Source organism: Amblyomma americanum, chromosome 4 (genome assembly GCF_052857255.1).
Source record: "Amblyomma americanum isolate KBUSLIRL-KWMA chromosome 4, ASM5285725v1, whole genome shotgun sequence".
NCBI classification, from domain to species: domain Eukaryota; kingdom Metazoa; phylum Arthropoda; class Arachnida; order Ixodida; family Ixodidae; genus Amblyomma; species Amblyomma americanum.
The window spans coordinates 204,094,154-204,112,062 of record NC_135500.1 but is presented as its reverse complement, the minus strand read 5'-3'; the positions used below and the strand labels follow the sequence as shown (position 1 = coordinate 204,112,062).

At 48.3% G+C, this 17,909-nt stretch overlaps 2 protein-coding genes across 2 annotated transcripts in view; both read left to right on the top strand.

Annotated features, from left to right (window-relative positions):
• Positions 1-17,414, top strand: part of LOC144129130 (sushi, von Willebrand factor type A, EGF and pentraxin domain-containing protein 1-like) — a 75,475-nt gene extending 58,061 nt beyond the window's left edge. The window contains exons 11-19 of the mRNA XM_077663058.1: positions 1,183-1,310; positions 2,287-2,395; positions 4,204-4,404; positions 6,091-6,383; positions 8,054-8,267; positions 10,229-10,390; positions 12,696-12,857; positions 14,100-14,261; positions 16,614-17,414. Coding sequence (XP_077519184.1) covers positions 1,183-1,310; positions 2,287-2,395; positions 4,204-4,404; positions 6,091-6,383; positions 8,054-8,267; positions 10,229-10,390; positions 12,696-12,857; positions 14,100-14,261; positions 16,614-16,696 — 1,514 coding nt within the window. The 3' untranslated portion in view covers positions 16,697-17,414. The remainder of the gene's footprint in view (positions 1-1,182; positions 1,311-2,286; positions 2,396-4,203; positions 4,405-6,090; positions 6,384-8,053; positions 8,268-10,228; positions 10,391-12,695; positions 12,858-14,099; positions 14,262-16,613) is intronic.
• Polr1D (RNA polymerases I and III subunit AC2 l(2)37Cg) overlaps positions 1-17,909 on the top strand; it is a 389,457-nt gene that overhangs the window by 65,110 nt on the left and 306,438 nt on the right. The gene's annotated exons all lie outside the window — the stretch shown is intronic.

Below are 17,909 nucleotides of genomic sequence, written 5' to 3'. Positions count from 1 at the left end.
CGGGAGGGTGATTTTGGCCAATCCTATAACAACAGGCCATGCAAAAATAAACATTGCTGCTAGTGGGATTCGAACCCACGGCGGCGTGAACAGATCAGCTTCGCTGGACGGTCACGCCTCGTGTCAGACTGCAACACACTCTTGCATTGTGCATAACAGATCGTCATCTTCATCAACTTCCATCTGCGGCGCGAAAAGATCAGATCGGCTTAACATCGATCAGAGCTTAACCTGTTTCTATCGTATCGTCGCCAGATGTGCTGAGGACCCACCAAAGAAAAACCATGAACCAACCAGGCTAGGCGCATGCATTCGCGCGTCTGCTCGGTTTAGCTACGTTAAAACCCTACCACTTTTCTCAAGATTGCTAGTGAAGCTGGGATATCGCCCTAAACAAAGCATAATAATTTAGATTTTAACGCGCACCAGGTTTTCATGCTTCGATAAAGAAATACGCTCGTGAGGACACCAGATTGCCACTTCCCTTCGCAGACAAGTTCTTTTTTTTTAAGCGTTAGCTTTTCTTAGCTCGTTCCTTCGCGCCTTAGTCGGCGTCTGCAGTGCCGACCTTGGCAGCGCCACAAGATGCTGCATTCTTATAACAACACGACTCGTTTATCCTTCGACGGGAGCTCCGGCGGCGGTGGCGCACTCGGCGCGGGGCTGCCCAGCTGAGCCAGTGTGTGCTTAGAAAGCCCCCGCATCCAAGGTCGATTTTTTTTTTTTACCTGAAAGCGTAAAGGCCTCGTGGTGCAGAAAAACTAATGTAGGCGTTCCCGGCGGCGTGGCCAAAAACTTAGGACTAGTCGATTACAAGAGGTGCATGTTAGAATCGAGTAAATGCGGTACCACAAACACCCCGTGCTTTCCGCGGCTTCAGTCACAGTTGACATCCTCGGCTTGCGTACCTATGGTACCCCCCTTTCCTTCACTCCTCGAATCATTCTTTGTGATCGTGTACAGGATGGATCCTTGAACGGTCCAAGTGGTGGCTGTTTATCGTACCGTGATAACGGGATCGGATTTCAGTCAGCGCAATACGAGCGAAACAGAACAGCATAGGCACGTTCTGGGTTCTGCACTAATCGTAGGAAACACCAAACTAATCCGATAATGCAACAAGTGCAACAAAGGGCTGTTTGAGTGTTTTTCACCCACTCAGTGCATTTCGTCCCTACTCAGACGTGGAGAAGCCCCAGGTCCTCTCGTGTCCGCAAGACATAATCACTGAGACGGCCGAGGATGACGTCACGGTCACGTGGGCAGAGCCGAACTTCGCAGACAACTCCGGAGATGTGAGCGTGGCCGCGGTGAGTAGGACACTTATTGCTTTACAATTCATTTCCTAACGTTTCACAAGCGCCGAGTGAAATGTAGGACCTTCTTGACTTTCCGAAACTTCCGCCAAGCGGCGCAACGTCGCTGGTCCAGAACCCATTAGACATCTGAAGCGGGCATTACACGCTACCATATATAAGACTTTGGCGGAACGAGATTTGAGTCCATAACTTGTGACACGAACGTGTGCGTGTTACATTCAAAGCTTGCGGGCAATCGCCGGACTACGCAAATTTCCCTGTGAGTGACGCTAGTGTTAATGGTATTGCTAGTTATTGCTACAAAAGAAACTAATAATCATAACGAAGTAGTAATTGTAATTGTTGCCAGCCTTCTAAGTAACCTTTATACATCGTTGTTAGCTTCGGCTCGAGCGGCTCGCGCAGTGTTCTCAAAAAGCTGCCAGCGATGGTGTTGGTGATGATGTCCTGCGCTATAATGAATGATAAAGGAACCCATCCTAAATGATGTGTCGCCAGTGAGCGCCCATCAGGCGAGATGGCGGATAAAGCGTTGCCTAAAAGGACACTAAGCACTTGTTTTCGCAATCACAGCTTTGTCCTGAGCAGCCTGTAAAAGTCACCGAAGCATAACTAATTTATTGGAAAAATCCTCTTCGGACAGATTTAATTTCCACGAATACAACAGTTACGACCCGTGTGCATTTATTCCATATAGTATGAGTGTTCAAAGTACGAACGCTTTTTGTAATGTTTTAAATATTTTCTCTGGCATACAAAACCTGTCTACAGAAGATCTGAGGAAGTTCCGAGCCCATACTGCATTGAGGGAAAAAAATTCTTTTTTGAGCCGGAGCGCCAGTAACATGCGGACGCAGAAGCATTAAGTCATTTACGTGGAAGAAGTGGTTGCTATTTTGCTTACTTCCAGCATCATTGTGATTTTTGCGTAAAAGAAAGCATACTGAATTCTCTGTTGTTTTTTCAGAGCCATGCCTCGGGCTCCAAATTCGGGCACGGCACTCACAAGGTCACCTACAACGCTCGGGACGCCTCTGGGAATTATGCAACCTGCATGTTTCGCGTGACCGTTTCAAGTGAGTCGCATGGACCGCGGAGTGACTCCTCACCCCACTTTTTTCCCCTGACGAAATTTTACTTCAACGCGACATTTTCCTTTCTTCTAGGAAGATGCGTTCGCTTCTTCCCTGCATAGCCTGTACGTCGCCGCATCTAAACACCCCCGCCGTCCATTTTGAGTGAATTGATGGCGTGATCTTGTTGCTATGCAAAATGGAATCCCTGGTACCACTGCGGAATGGGAGGTAGTTTCAATGCGTTAGCATTAGTACTGCCAGTTTCCCGAAAAGCGACCGTCTTCGGCCATAGATGTGTGAAGCCTCCGGTCAAAGTTAACGGGGGGAAATGGGGAGAGGAGAGTGAAGTGGGAGATGCACAGTGGAGAGCGGAAAATCACAGCGGCCAATCAGAGCCGCCGGGAGAGGCGGCGAGCTCGAGGATGAGGAGGATGGCACGATCTCTCCGCGCGCGTTCGACGCCACGCCGTTGGCACCGTGCGCCGCACACAGCCAGCCCTTGCCAATGCACATTCGACACGATGCTGTTGTGCATTCCACGCGACGCGTACATTCGTTCGCTGCCGAGTTGTCACCATTCTACGGCTCCAATCCGACGTCCCCCGAAGTCTCGGTTACCCAGTCGTTTGAGAATTCAGTTCGTGAGCACAAATCGATCGCACAACCGGAATCCCGATGCTAACTCGCCCCGCTAAACGTCATTCGCATTAATCGTGGTCACTTGGTTGTTACGGCTGCTGCAACCCCAGTTTTTCAGGAAATGCTGAAAATGGCAAAATTTATACATCTGATCGCCGCTTTGTGACATTCCCTATGCGAAAAAAAAAAACGAGAACCGAGATTCTAGTCATCAAGTTCATTGACAGGTTGGGAAACGCATCAATTAATTTCTTTGTAAATTCATTTCACGAACACTGCTGCTTTGCGTATACTGTTGAGTGCAGGCTGGTGGAATAATTCTTTTTCTGGTCGTCGTCGTCTTTTGCAGCTAGCGTCGATGGTCGCGCCACCACAGCGCTGGCGGTGGTAACCTGCAACTGCTAGAGTATAAAGCCTGAACATCCACAAAAATTATTGACAAAAGCATTTTTGAACGAGAAAGCGTTTATGAGCGCATTTTAATACATATTTAAGATTTCACTATAACAACCAACATATTCGCAGATCTCCCTGCGGAGGGCTTGCATTTTTTTGCTCCAAATTTTGTTCCAAATTTTCTTTCCACGGCAGTCTAAACTGCTCCATGCGAGCGATGGAAAAACTATGTAAAAGATTTTCCTACCCATCGGAAGATTGGATCATTACCTTCAATATTTCCATAATAGCACTTTACAATTTTCCAGTATTCAGATTTTTACCCAAGAATGTTGGACATGAATAGGATGGACCGAGAGGGCTGCTTATTATTACAAACAGAAACTCGCATAGTGTCGCGAACAAGGCTGGCGGACGACCACACATGTGATGCGACAGATTTCCGGTAGCAGTAGTGGTTGTACATTAAGCTTTTGTAGGGTGAAGGCTTCTGCAGGGTGGTGATTAATGGGTGGGTAATGGGTAGAGGCCTTCTGCAGGGTGGACGTGGGTGCGTTGGTGGCGGGGGGCGCTTGCAGAGCACGAAGGCTTCACACGCCACCATTATGAGGGAAAGATGCTCATCCTGCTGACGCACTAACAGTCTCAATATGTTTATAATATAGACATCATAAGACCCCTAAGTTTCATAACCATTGACAATATCATTAGACCCTGATTTTACTTCCGAATTCGACATAAGGCATGATTATTTTCCTTCTTCCGTCCCGCAGAGAGCGAGTGCCCGTTCTACCCGGCACCGCTCAACGGCGCACTGTCTTGCGACCACTGGCTGCACGGCCAGATCTGCCACCCTATGTGCAACGAGAAATTCGATTTCCTCGAGGAACCGGCCGAAATGTATGTCTGCGCCAAGGACCGGCGCTGGTACACCGAACCCGAGGGGATGCCCGTGCCGTGGCCGGACTGCGCACGTACGGATTGTTTACGACTCGCTTGCCTCTTCTGTGACGATGAGAGATACGAGTGTGTCTCGTACACATTCAGCCTGCCCTAAAGATCCCGCCACTTGAAAAAGAAATTCACTTCGATGGCTGCCATAGCTTCTCGCCTGACAATCTATGTTTTGCTTCACGTGTAAGGTGATGAATATAATCTAGGAGAGGTTTCACTGCTTCTTAGTCTCCTTTGAGGGCGAGTAGTTATACCTTTTGTGAACCCTTTATACTTACGTGACTAATCGTTACGCCATTAAGTGCTGTTCTTTCCTTGTACATGTGCGTAAAACTTCTTTCTTTTTTCAATCTTACAGCTTACGCTTTCGTTCTGAAATACGAGGGTTATACCGAAAGTAACTGGAAACAGTATTTGACAATGAATTTTCGTTTTGTACAGTGCAACAGTCTTGTTTCCAGTAATGCCACTGAGATTAAAAGTTCGTCATATTGTTTCGCACTCGTTCTGACAGTTTTTTTTTTATTTTTCGCACCGGCCTTCTCCACCGGTACGGTAGTTGGAAAGCATCCATGCGACAGAACTCCGCTCTTGCCTAGTGAAACCATGACGTAGTGTGGCGAGGAGTGCTTCTAGTGTCTCGTAGCGTTGGCCCGGCATCTGTTCCCTTTAATACCCCAACTCATGAAGTTCCGACCAAGCCAGATCGAAGGTGTAGGCCTGGTTCGGAAGAAATTCCCACCGAACTCCATTTTCTCACTTTTCTTCACTATTATGCGGACGATATGAGGGCTGGCTTTACTTTCCGCATTTTATTACTACGCAGTGCAGGGTGGGGCTTATGAAGGGTTTCAACATAACCAGCAGCATTCACAGTTCCCTAGATTCGAGGAACTCAACAAAAATCCATCCCACCGGATCCTAGTAGACCTTGTCCATATACACTTGACATCCTAAGCAGATAATGGCATTGATTGCACTTTCTTTCATTTTTTTAAATGACAAAATCGTTTTTGTGAACAGTAGCAATAGAAAGGGGGAAACCACGTCCCTCTTTTTTCCAATCGTTGGAAAAAATTTTGCAGTTGTGCATTTGCGCTCGGCTAATGAGCACTGAACAGAACGGGCAAGAATTGTCCAATAAAATAAGTTTTGAGTAATCTTCTCGACTGCACTATGGCGAATTTCAATCGTCCTCGCTATTCCATCTCATGTAACGCCCCTGTGTGCGTCAATGACGTCATCAAGAGCCTCCTCTATAGCTTTCGCTGCGATCACGTGAAATAGCCACTGTGAGATTGATTTTAGCTGCTTGCCTGACCTTTAAAAAGCCTCACCACGTTCTCTCACTCACGTAACGTAAGTATCGCCACGTGCCCATTCAGAGACTACTGTTGTTATTCCACGGAACGAACCTCCTCTCTGGCGAGATATTTCATGATCGCGCGTTGCCGAAACGAGACGTCATGCACAACCGTTATGTTTTGTTGACTGAAGGATAGCTTACGTAACATGTTAATGCCACATGATACGCAGCGATTGCACAGGAGGTCGCGGCGCGTGCCTCAAAGCACTCATTTCTGTGCTTTTGCAGTTGCCTTGGCCGGCATTTTTCTCGCGTACCTTTGTTCCTGTGCTGTTTGCTTAGCTCAAATATTTGTTCACAATTAACTCGATGGTCCCCTTACACTTTTATCCTGCACCAGGGTCGTCATTGCCGGCGCAGGCTAAAAAGAAGTACCACGCTTTCTACTACACGGGTGACTGCCGAGACCCCGAGGTCCAGAACAGTATCAAGAGGGCATTCCAAGTCAACTTCGACTACGTGCGAAGCAGGCTGACGGTTTGCGCTAATGGGAATGGCTGCCAGCTAAACGGCGTGACGGTGAGATGCGGGGATATGTCAGAGTTTGCCGGAACGAGGCGACAGAGAAGGAGCGTGGGACTTGGAGCCACTTCCACGGTCGGAGTGGATGCCGAGGTCGTTCTGGAATTCGCAGTAAGTGTTGCGGCCTTGGAGGTTTCGTCCAGGACCAGTTAAATGCAAATGTATTCATTGGCATAGCTCCTGACGTTTGTGTGTTATGTTGACTGACAAAAGATTGCGGAATGCGGGTTTTCAGCGAAAAAAAAAAGCATTTCTGCGTGGTCAGGCAAAGCAGGTTAGCAAAAAGCATAGAGACATGAGCGTACGTGAGTCCTCCATGCACTGGAACAATTACCAACTAACTGGATAGCGAGGCAGCGGATAACTAAATATTTTCCCCCGCCAATCCGCATCCCATAAACTTTTGTCCAAGACTGTATATGACAACTAGTGCCTGCCTACTAACATGATTGTAATGCAGCGGCCTAGTGTTGAATTCGCAACGAATGGGAACTTTCTAGACCGGTCTTCGGCTAATACACAAATTTCTGTTGAAAGAGCAGCGCTATTTAGTGTTGCATGTTGCTGGTATTCACAAGAAATGCCCATGCCTTATAGCGATGTCATTGCCATCACAGGGATTGTCACTATCACAAGTACCACTGCACACGAAGCGGAACCTCGCAGTGCAGTTGAGTACTGAAGAAACACTTTCTCAGCGTCATCATTTGCGGTGAAGTTAGCGGATACACCATCTCTTTCCCTCAAATCTATTAGAACATCGCGAATAGCAAAAAGTGAAACTTGACGTCAGCAAGTGCTCCGGAAAGCAAGAAGTTCATGGCCACAAAACGTATTTGTACAAGTTGCCAGTAGGGCGGCCTCTGACGTCCGCACCGCTGCCTGACAGTTACAGGAACTGGCGGACGTTAGGCCGCGCAACGAAGCGATTCTCTTCGTCACGCTCATCTATTATCGCCAGATGTTTCACGTTTGCATCGTAAATTTCGCGCAAGCGTTACGACTAAATTAAATACACTTGAAATTTCTCCGTCATTGTTACTCGTAAAGCACGCGCCGAACCACTCCGTCTTTCCAGACCCTTACGTGCATTATCCGATCATGCATCAACTAAATACCTCAAATGCATACATCAGCAGCCCATTCGAGGCGTCCACATTCAGTTTGCAATGGGTTGCGCGAGGGGTTAGAAAAACTCCGTAGCCGCACCTCATCAACCCTTCTCGGACATTGCTTGTTTGCACAAAAACTTGTAGGACACGTAATTACCATTAGCTGTGACTATGCGATGACATAAGAACCTCGTTGTGAGCTGCCGTGCTTGAGTACACATAACACAGAGGTGGAGAGAGGGATTTATCTCTCTCCTAATTGCTGCCTGTCAACCATAGCAAGTTGCCATTGAATAGCCAAAGCTCAGTGACACTGGCTGATTCACCCTGTACCTTGCACGGTAACCAATGTCGTTCCCTTGCCAACCGCCCTCGGGTACCAATTTCTCCGCCCCCTTCAGAGAGCCTCCTCCTTCCACGGTGGCCACCCTCTGGGTTTTCCCCCTGCCAGCCCGAAGGGAGAGGAGCGGGATTTTCCCCGCTCCACTTTGGAACCTGCCAACGGTGCAGGTCGCAGCTGGCTATTCAGTTTGTGACACCGACGCTATGAGTTGGGACATGGGGCTCTTATGCCATCGCGTAAAACATTTCACGCATTTTTAGCTCGTTGTGCACTCTAGCTGTAAGTGACGCCTCCGGTGCATATTGTATATGTGGGCCTGGTCGCAGGCCAATGGAACCGCTGCCCTCGTCAACGACACGGAGGACTTGGCTGCAGCCATCGACGAAATTGTGGGCAGCATAGGCAAAATCGCGCCGTCTGTCCTCGAGCAAGTCAGCGGCGAGGAGAAGGTGACCGTGCAGATGCACCTCATCAACTCCTCGGCTGAAGACGTGGTCATCGTCTGCGCGGAAGGGGAGACACTCAGCGGCCAAGGATGCGGTGAGTTGGCGTTGCATTTCGAAATGACGGGGCAGGGCCGAGGTCTAGCCGTTATGCATTATGGCAGGAATCCCTGCCGTAAAGTGACAGCAAGCTGGAAACTAAAAGTGCTATGTTTCTTCAGCTTAACCTATCATGGCACTGTTATTTCTGTCACTTTCCGCTTTTTGTTAATCTATTCACAGCTACCCAATCGCTACTGTGACGTCACAGTCGGACTGGCGTTTTTAATGACGACTCTTCATTCCCATCCTTCTTCCCGAAGCAAGCGCTCAGCGTCAATGCCCATACCCAGTCCTGAGCAACGGCAGCATTACGATAAGAGGGAACTCCTAAATTGCCACCCACCATCATCATCATTATCATCATGATCAGCGCGGTTGGTTACTAGATGACGCAACGAGTTCCTGCCCTCACAGCCCCGCGGGGGTGAGCAGGTGGTAGCTTCCACGCGGGAGAGGGTAGGGTCTTGTAGAGGCCACCGGAGGAGGATAGTTCGCGGCGTCAGTTTTTCGCCTCGCAGCTTGGCCGAAGATGTGTTTCGCGGCGCAGCAGGCCAGCACGCTGGGGGGCCATGCGGAATGCCCTAAACTGATGCAGTGCGGCTGGCTGCGGAGCTACAGTATTCTCACCCGTTGTAACAGGTGTACAGTGTTGGTCAAAAGTCTTAAGGCTAACGACTTTTCTCTTAAACCGCATAATAGAGCCACTACGGCACTATTAAAGACCGAACGACCTTGAAAAGCTAGAGTTGAGTTTCCCCTTTCTGTGGCGATGAGAGGAAACTACTTGACGATGAAATCGGTGTTTCTTGATGACCCGGTGGTTCTACTCGCAAACATTCACATTACTCAAGGAAAGGAGAAGGTTAACTATTTATTTACAACATAGGTAAAAAAACGAGAAGAAACAAAGCAAGGAGAAAACTATTTACATGACTAAATCGTGGATCAGACGAATTCAGCCCCCGCTCAACCCAGAGCGCTTGGTTTTAAACCCTCTGTCTCCGCCCTTAGCGGGGACAGCAACCAATAAGATAACAAACGACCCATCTCGCCAATCAGTGGTCAGGGAAAGGAAAATAAGGATTTCCGCCAACTAATCACAGATTGGGGAAAGAGTGCTGATTACACATTTGGGAAAGGAGAGGTTGCAATCAAATAGACAAACAGCACAAACGCGACCACCCTCTCCCACGGCACCCACGGCCCAGCCGTTACCACTTTCCTATCTCTTTCGCACACGCGACAAAACGATCCCTAAAGTGTTTACAGAATACACCGCACGAGACGAACACAGTCGTTACGGGAATAGTGGGTTTCCGGTCACTCGGCTAATACTCAGCCGTATCTCGTGCGCCCCCGAAACCTCGTCAACCCCTTAACAACCATATGTCGACAGCTGTACTTGGTTAGCGTTTTTCCCGGCGGGTCATCCCCGTGACGGCGCGGCGTAAACGAGGACGTCCGCCGCACGAAGGGGAGGCAGGGACGGGACGGGCCCCTTTGTTGAGGACTTCCGACCCCGCTGGAGCGGCCTTCCTTGCGAACACAAGACCAACGAGTTCGCGGAATGGTCAGCGAACTCCACAGCTAGCATAAGGCTTCTTCTTGCGGTAGAGAAGCACCCTGCTTGACTTGTGTTTTGAATGATCCGCTACACAATTCTAGGATCATTCATTTCGCTGCAGCTGCACGCTGTGGCCTTAAAACTTTTGACCAAGACTGTACGTGTGTGACGGGTGGCACGGGAATAAGAGCGTTGCAAGCGAAAGCTTGAGGAACAGGCTTCTGCTGCAGCACAGCCGCGGTTGAGTTTTGCAATTTGTGCAGCATAGCGCTAACTCTGCGCAAGATTTTGTCCCGTTGAACTAGGGTGCCGTTGATATCGCTTTCGCACGGTGTTCCGTTCCGCGTCGTTAATCCCCGGCTACTCGCTTCTCCCTCCTTTCCCGCAAACAGCCAAGTGTCCCATGGGCACGTTCCACGACCGAAGCCAGGGCGTGTGCTCCCCGTGTCCCACGGGCAGCTACCAGGACGAGGAAGGCACCGTGTCTTGCAAGCTGTGCCCAGAGGGCGCTGCCACCGCGGCTCCCAAGAGCACCAGCGTGGACGACTGCCAGGGTGAGTAGTCATTCACCTTGATTTGGTGCCTATCGTGCTTTACGGATGGAGCCTGGCAGTGGAAGCCACTTCTGCACTCGAAACTATAGTGAAGCCTCAGTCCGATGTCAACTGAGGCTCCCATTTATGCTTCGGACTAAGCCCTCCCTTTATCCTGCAAGTTTCTTCTCCTTAACATGTGATCTCAAGCCTTTGGTCTGTAGATAGAAAAAAAATCTGGCAAAGCTGTTGAAGTTACTTAATGAGCCTAAGGTAACCGAGATAAGGAAGCATAATATGCAGAGAATCGAGCATGCTCTAAAGAACGGAGACCTAAAATTGGTCAAGGCATAGGCAAAAATTAGCTGTGCGCACTAAGAGACAAGCAGGGGTATGCAGTGTCACAACCAGTATCGGTAAGATAGTTATGCTAGCCTAGAAGTTCTACACAGATCTGTTCAGTATCTGAAAACATAAGTACGATAGTGACGTAGACGGCGGTGCAACGTAATTGGGCATCCTGTTGATAAACAAAACAGGAAATAAATAGAATCTTAAAAGCAATGGGAAATGGGAAGGCAACTGGCGAGGATCAGGTAACTGAAGATCTGTTGAATAATGGTGCTCATATTGTGCCATAGAAGCGCTGACCACCCTGTATATGCGACGCCCCACGATCACGAGCGCCCGAGAATATTACAAAAACGACAACATTGTCCTAATCAATTAGAAAGGTGACGTAAAGAATTTGAAAAATTACTCACCGATCAGCTTGCTGTCCGCTGCCTACTATTTACTAGAGTACTTATTAATAGAATCAGAGCAGCATTTGACTTCAGTCAACCAAAGGGCCACGCTGGATTTCGTAAAGGCTACTCCACAATAGACCGTATTTGCATCATCGATCAATTCCTAGTGAACTGTTATGTTGTCATGTTCTTATGCGACCTTTCGAACAAAGTCCGCTTGGAATTAGTTCGATTGCCCTTGTATGGTATGCACGAGTCTTGACCTTCTAGAATGTTCGAGTACTATTCGTTAGGTTATCATATGGGATTACAGTAATTTAACCCCCTAATACACCTTAATTGACTTTCTGAGGTGGCCCAGCTTACAAAATCTCGAGGGTCTATTGGAATTTTGGTGGTGGGCCAATTTCTCAATTTCTAATCCACCTGCCACGGTGGGCAGGTTGAGATGACGTCACAAAGTCACGTGACCTCTCGACCAGTGGTGACTAAAGTGCATCGCCTCGGCTGTGTAATATATCAGAGTTAATGCACTCTCAGGAAAGAGGAGGCTTTTCGAACTTTCCTTTTGGATGTTACATGTTTCAATTCCATCAGTTCATAAAAAAAGGATAATAGTACGAATCGGAACTTGAGTTCCTTCCTGCTTCCTGCACACAAGCGGCGTTTACATGGCGGGGTTGAGTTGAGGAGTTGAGTTGAAAACCGGTTACTGGGTTCATGTAAACACCGCAGAGTCGGTTCCGGGAGTCGAGGGAGCGAGTCCAGTCAACTCCGCTGCAGGGTGAAGGTTGACTCAACATTGACCCTGCTCGATGTGCTTGTAAACGCTGTCGAGTCGAAGAGTCGGGTTAGTGGGAGGGGAGATGATAATGGAAACCTGTTTTTCGCTTGCGCCCTCGGGCCTCCGAGACAGCGGTGGCGTGACGTGATTTTAGAGGCTGCACTGCCCTCTCCCATTGCGCTGCTCGACACTTGGTGCTGCTGCAGTCGAACTGGTCTCGACTCGATAAAATCGAGTTCATGTTAACACGCAGTCATCGAGTTGGGATGACCTTGCTCAACTCGATCCCTTTACTCGACCCGCCGCTGTCGGGTTCATGTAAACGAAGCTATAGAGAGAATGGTGTAGCTGTATAAAATGGCAATATGATTGTGTGAAAGAAGCAAGAAGCGATTGAACTTAGGGTTAGACTTATGGGGGCTTAACGTCCCAAAGCGACTCAGGCTCTGAGGAACGCCGTAGTGAAGGGCTGCGGAAATTTCGACCACCTGGGGTTCTTTAACGTGCATTGACATCGCACAGTACACGGGCCTCTAGAATTTCGCCTCCATTGAAACGCGACCGCCGCGGCCGGGATCGAACCCGCGTCTTTCGGGTCAGCAGCCAAGCGCCGTAACCACTGAGCCACCGCGGCGGATACGAAAGGATGGAACATGTGCTTCGCTGACGATTACACTGCCACGCGAAATGTGGTCATGATTGATGAAACGAATGCATCCCCGCTGCACTTGTCGAAACGGTCAGTTAGTTATCGGTTCATTTACTAATCGACCCCGTTCAACCTGCTTCGCAGTGGTCTGCTCTCCGGGTACCTACTCCAGGGACGGTCTGGAGACGTGCCTGGCCTGCCCCCAGGGCACGTACCAGGACGAGCGCCAGCAGACCCGGTGCAAGCGCTGCCCCGCGGGATCCACAACCGAGGCCTTCGGAAGCACTCAGCAGACCGACTGCAAGAGTCAGTGCCAACTCAGCCAAGTCCGCTCGCGCCTGAACAGCAGTAGCAAAGCATATATAGCCTGCACATTAAACCACTTCCTTGTGTGTCTACACTCTAAAAACAGAAAGGAGTAAACCATGAGTAAGCTGTCAAGGGAGAGCACTAGACAGCTTACTGTCTACTTCTATTTTCATATAGGCGTATTCCTGTTTAAAGCGTAGAGTGTCCTTAATTGCACTCGCGGACTGTTCGCAGTGCTCTTGTCATCACGTCACCGAGGCAGTGGAGCATGCAATCGCGGTACGCGCCTGCATGTGCGCGCAGAATAACGGCGCTGGCCGATACCTTGGGCGTTGGAGAACAGTGATGTTCCAATCGGGAAATTTTCTATCTTTTCCAGGGAATTGAAGAGAGTAAATATGCCGAAAACAGAGTTTTCACATGGTTTCAGAAAATTTTAATAGCCAAGATTTTAACGTTAGAAATGGACAGTTTTCAAACTGCTGCCTTTTTCGGTAGCAATTTGAAAACTGAAATAGGAGAAATTAGGCCTAAATTACGGAAATTTCGGTTGCGGCATGAAACATAGCACTTCGAGGGCAGGCCATCCTCGGAGGACCTGGCATCCGGTGCTTGGCCAGAGACCGTTCTCAAACCAACTCGGGCGTTCCTCTGTTTCTTGCGTAACACGGGTCTTGATTCGTGGTTGCGATTATGTGCGCTCATTTCGTGCAGGTGCATATTTGGACCTCTGTTCTATTCACGTCGTTCACGACCATGCCTGTTTTTACACCTTGGCTACTAGGCGAATGTTTAGCATTGTCTAATTCATTTTTTAGAACGGCCAACACCAGTCGTCTCTTTCGGCACGAGGTATTTTAGCAGCTTTAAATCGCCCAGCGCTAATGATTATTATTTTCACGTCAATTTATTCCCATCGCTCATATTACTCAGTGCTTTAAAATCATGCTTAGAAACCACTGTCACCGACAGTGAGCCGCAGATTTCTCCATTCAGAGAGTCCCGAAGTCATGAGTGCAAATAAGTGACCTCGAAAATACGGTAACAGGAAGGTCGCTGTCCAAGGAACGTTTAGTAGGAGCTTTTCAAAATGATAAAAACTAACAAACATTGACGCCAATGAAAAGGAATCCTAAACGCGTTCTAAATCCCTGCAGTCAAGTTCGATTTCGAACACAGCTCATCACCGGGCCACTTAAGCGTAAACATTGCCGTCCCTTCGACTTCCTCGCCTTGCAGAGTACTGCGCCCCCGGCTCGTACTCGGACAGCGGCCTGCAGCCGTGCACGCCTTGCAAGAGGGGAACCTACCAGAACCTGAGGGGACAGAAATCGTGCTCCGAGTGTCCCGCCCCGACGACCAGCTTACACGAGGGATCCAAGTCGATCATCGACTGCGTCGGTGAGATGGACGCTGCGCAACGGCACATCTAAGGCCGCCTTATCGTTTGCTTGATACAGGCTTAAAATAATCGCAGTTTACAGGGATGACTACTGATCTGCTTGAATATGATTTGGGGACGGGGCTAGGGTGTCCCAATTTGAGAGAAATTAAAGAAAAAAGAGAAACGACGCCAGGGATTACTTTTCGCGCGAATTTTTTAGCTCGTTAGACTACGTACTTCCTCTTTTAAGCATGGTGCGTCAATTAAAACACCCAGACCGAAAGCCGAAGCACCTGTACACGTATAGAAGTGACCATTTCAGTTCGATCAAGACTTAAAAAGACTGAATAACACTTTTGTAGGTTCTTGCATGTTTGTGTGTTCGCTTTTTTTCTTCCTGCTGCAAAGTTTCAGAACTCATAATACGCTAGATACTATTATACTTCTTGCCGATTAGCGTAAATAAAAATTCCTGCGTAATACTAAAACATTTCACACACTACCTTTGGACGGAACATGCACATTTTTGCGCCTTTCGACACATGCGCATGCGTGTGTATGCATACATGGGTGTAACGTGTGCATGTGTATGCGTACATGACTGTGTAGATGTCTGTGAACACACGCATAAACTGTTCCAGCGATTTTAGCGGTATGTGCAGCTCTAGCGTCGGAAGCTGCTTTTGAATAGGCATGGAAGTGGAGGGTGTATGAGCCTAGTCAACAATTGGAAAGATCAGTGAGCACCGCGAGTACGTTCAAGTGGTCCACTCCAGAAGACACCATCTACGCACACATTCAATCACAGTAGACCATAGTTCGTTCCTGCTGTCACCATTTAGAGGCAAGATCAGTGTCCTGGAGATATGTTAGAAGGAGGCGTGCAGCCTCTCTTCTGCATGTCTGGTTTCCACTCGGGTACACACTAAACAATTTCTCACCCTTTAGGGTGTAAACCATAGCTGTCCCCAGATGAACACCCTTTTGCAATTGTTCGATGCTAAAAAAGGGTGCAGAGATCAGCACCCTTAATGAAGGGTGCACTTAGTGATACTTTAGAGGATGCAATGGTTGCACCCTCATTAAAGGGTACTATTTTTCCATAACACCTCTACGAATGCATGTTTGAAGGGTGCTCCACATTGACTCACCCATGAAGGAAAAGCCTTGGATTGATGCGCGCCATCGAAACTTTCATGTTTTGCACCCTTCCAGAAGGGTGCTGATCTTTGCACCCTTTTTAGCACTCAAAGGGGTGTTCGTCTGGGGACAGCTGATTTACACCCTTAAGGGTGAGAATTTGTTTAGTGTGTAGCCAATGTCCTGAACTGTACTGTCAAGGGTTCCTGTCTTCTTGAAGGAAGCAAACATCACATACCTTTCCGGGTTGTACTCTGGGCAGTGCATAATACAATGTTCTATATCCCCGCACACACCACGTAAAGAACATAGCGGAGACGATGCCGTGCCCGTCTTATGCATCCAGGTAGGAGTACGAGCAGAGTCCGTGCGAATTCGATGCAGTAGATGGCCTGGGATCTTCATGTTATACTGTGATTGAATGTGTGCGTAGATAGTGTCTTCTGGAGTGGACTAGGTTCTACTGTGAGTGAAGGTGTGCATGGATGGTGGCGCTGCTATGGACTATGTTCTACTGTGGCTAAATATGTGCATAGATGGTGACTTGTGGAGTGGACTTTGTTCTGCTGTGAGTGAATGTGTGCATAGATAGCGACTGCAAGAGTGGAACATGTACTATTATAAGTGATTGTGCGCATAGCGGGGCAGATCCGACAGGTTTTAGGTCATTATTAACATAGAAGTGACGCTACGATGGAGCAATTGCCGGCAGACTAAGCAAGGCTAATCCCACCTGTAGCATACAACAACTCACTCAACTCTACGTTCAAGTGAGAGCGTGAGTGTTGTGTCGGTGTGCAAAGAATTAAGTACACAAATGGGGTGGATCGGGCCAGTTGGTGCTTAAAATCGCTGAAGCTTGACATGGACAGAGGGAAGCAGACATGGGTGAGAGTTACTTCCAAATTATGAAAGTAGCCTTTCTTCATGTCTGTCTCCTTGTGTCCGTGTCTAGTAAATTTTAGCGCCTCCTAAATGACGTCAAATGAATGCTAGTAAATAGTGTCCGCAAGGTTTTGTAACACCAGGCAGTGATGCACACAACCGACAATGTGGTATCACTAACGTACGCCAACAGTCTTCAAACCACAGCGCAAAACCACAAACCAAGCAAAGCACACTGCAAAGCTGAGTGTGGGACGTCATGTTGTTTTCTTTTTTTTATGCAGTTAGCCTTATTCGACAATAGAGAATTGAAGACTGACAATTTTCCTCTCCTTCCGTTCCAGATTTTGACTACTGCGCTTCGAACCCTTGTCTCAACAGCACATGCGTCGCTCACCAGCACGGCTTCAGCTGCGAAGACCGTTAATACCGTGACAGTTAAAAGTATGCATGGAAAGAGGTCTCACCTGATGAATTACATCAGGTCATGCGGCTGGTTTTTTCATGTTATTGAAGCTATACTTCTGTTAAAAAGAAAAAAAAAGCAAGTTTGCCTATGAAAGTATGAAGCCAGTAAACACGAAAAACTTTAGAATTGTGGGCCTTATACGACGCCTGCCGACGACGCCAGTATTGCAAAAGTTACCTAATCTCATCTGCAAAGTCGTAACGGCGCTGCAGCTGCAAGCGGAGTGTCGCCTGCCAAGGCTTTTCTCGCCTCTGTCGAACAATCTGCAATTTCATCGGTGGAGAGTAATGAGGATGGGTCTATTTTTCTTTCTGCAAATTGATAAAAGTTTCTGTAACTTTCCCAGTACTCGTGATCCTGGTCATCATGAACAACAGCCGTGATTGCTGCCAGTGCGTCAAATCTAGAGAAAACAAGACCTCGAGCATGAAGACTAAAGCGCACTTAAAAATGACCCTTTGATGCTGAAGCCTCACCGCAGGCAGCACAGTGAGTGACGGCGACAATATGGCGATGTGGTAGGAAGAACTTTTCCGCCTGGGACTCCTGCAGGCAAAAAAAAAAAAGAAGCTGTCGAATTACAGCAGCTATGCAAACGGAGGTTTATGGTAAACTGTTTCCGAAAACGTGGAAAATGTGCCGATGGTGCTCATTAAAACTTGACTTTTGATGCAAATGAAGGGGTGTTCAACATAATTTCCTGGGCTTCCTTTACATACGTTCCAGCAACCGAAAAAAAAATAGAAGAGTGGAGTGTGCCTCTCCCTCTCGACCGTTCGTGTTTTTATTTGATCTTCGTTACATGAAACACACCCGTCTTTTGACTACGCGAAAGATGAGAGAGTAAGGCGAGGAGGTTAATGTGAACTGGTAATGAGTAAGAGCAGTTCTGTGCCACCACCCTTTCGGCAAGAGCTGTGGTAGCCCTGACGGCGATGACAGAAGACTGTCATCGAGCTGTTTGCCACGGATGCCAAGATTTAAGCATTTTGCCGGCGCAGAAGAACCGAGGAGCTGATAGTCCCACTATAGCAGCCCGTATACGAAATAGTTACGCTGACACAGGACACTTGATCGCTATCTGAACCATATTGTTACTGACCACAAGACGACGAAGCGGGCAGTGGCGCGAGACGGAACGCTCGTCCAGGGCCCGCTGGCCATTAAAGCA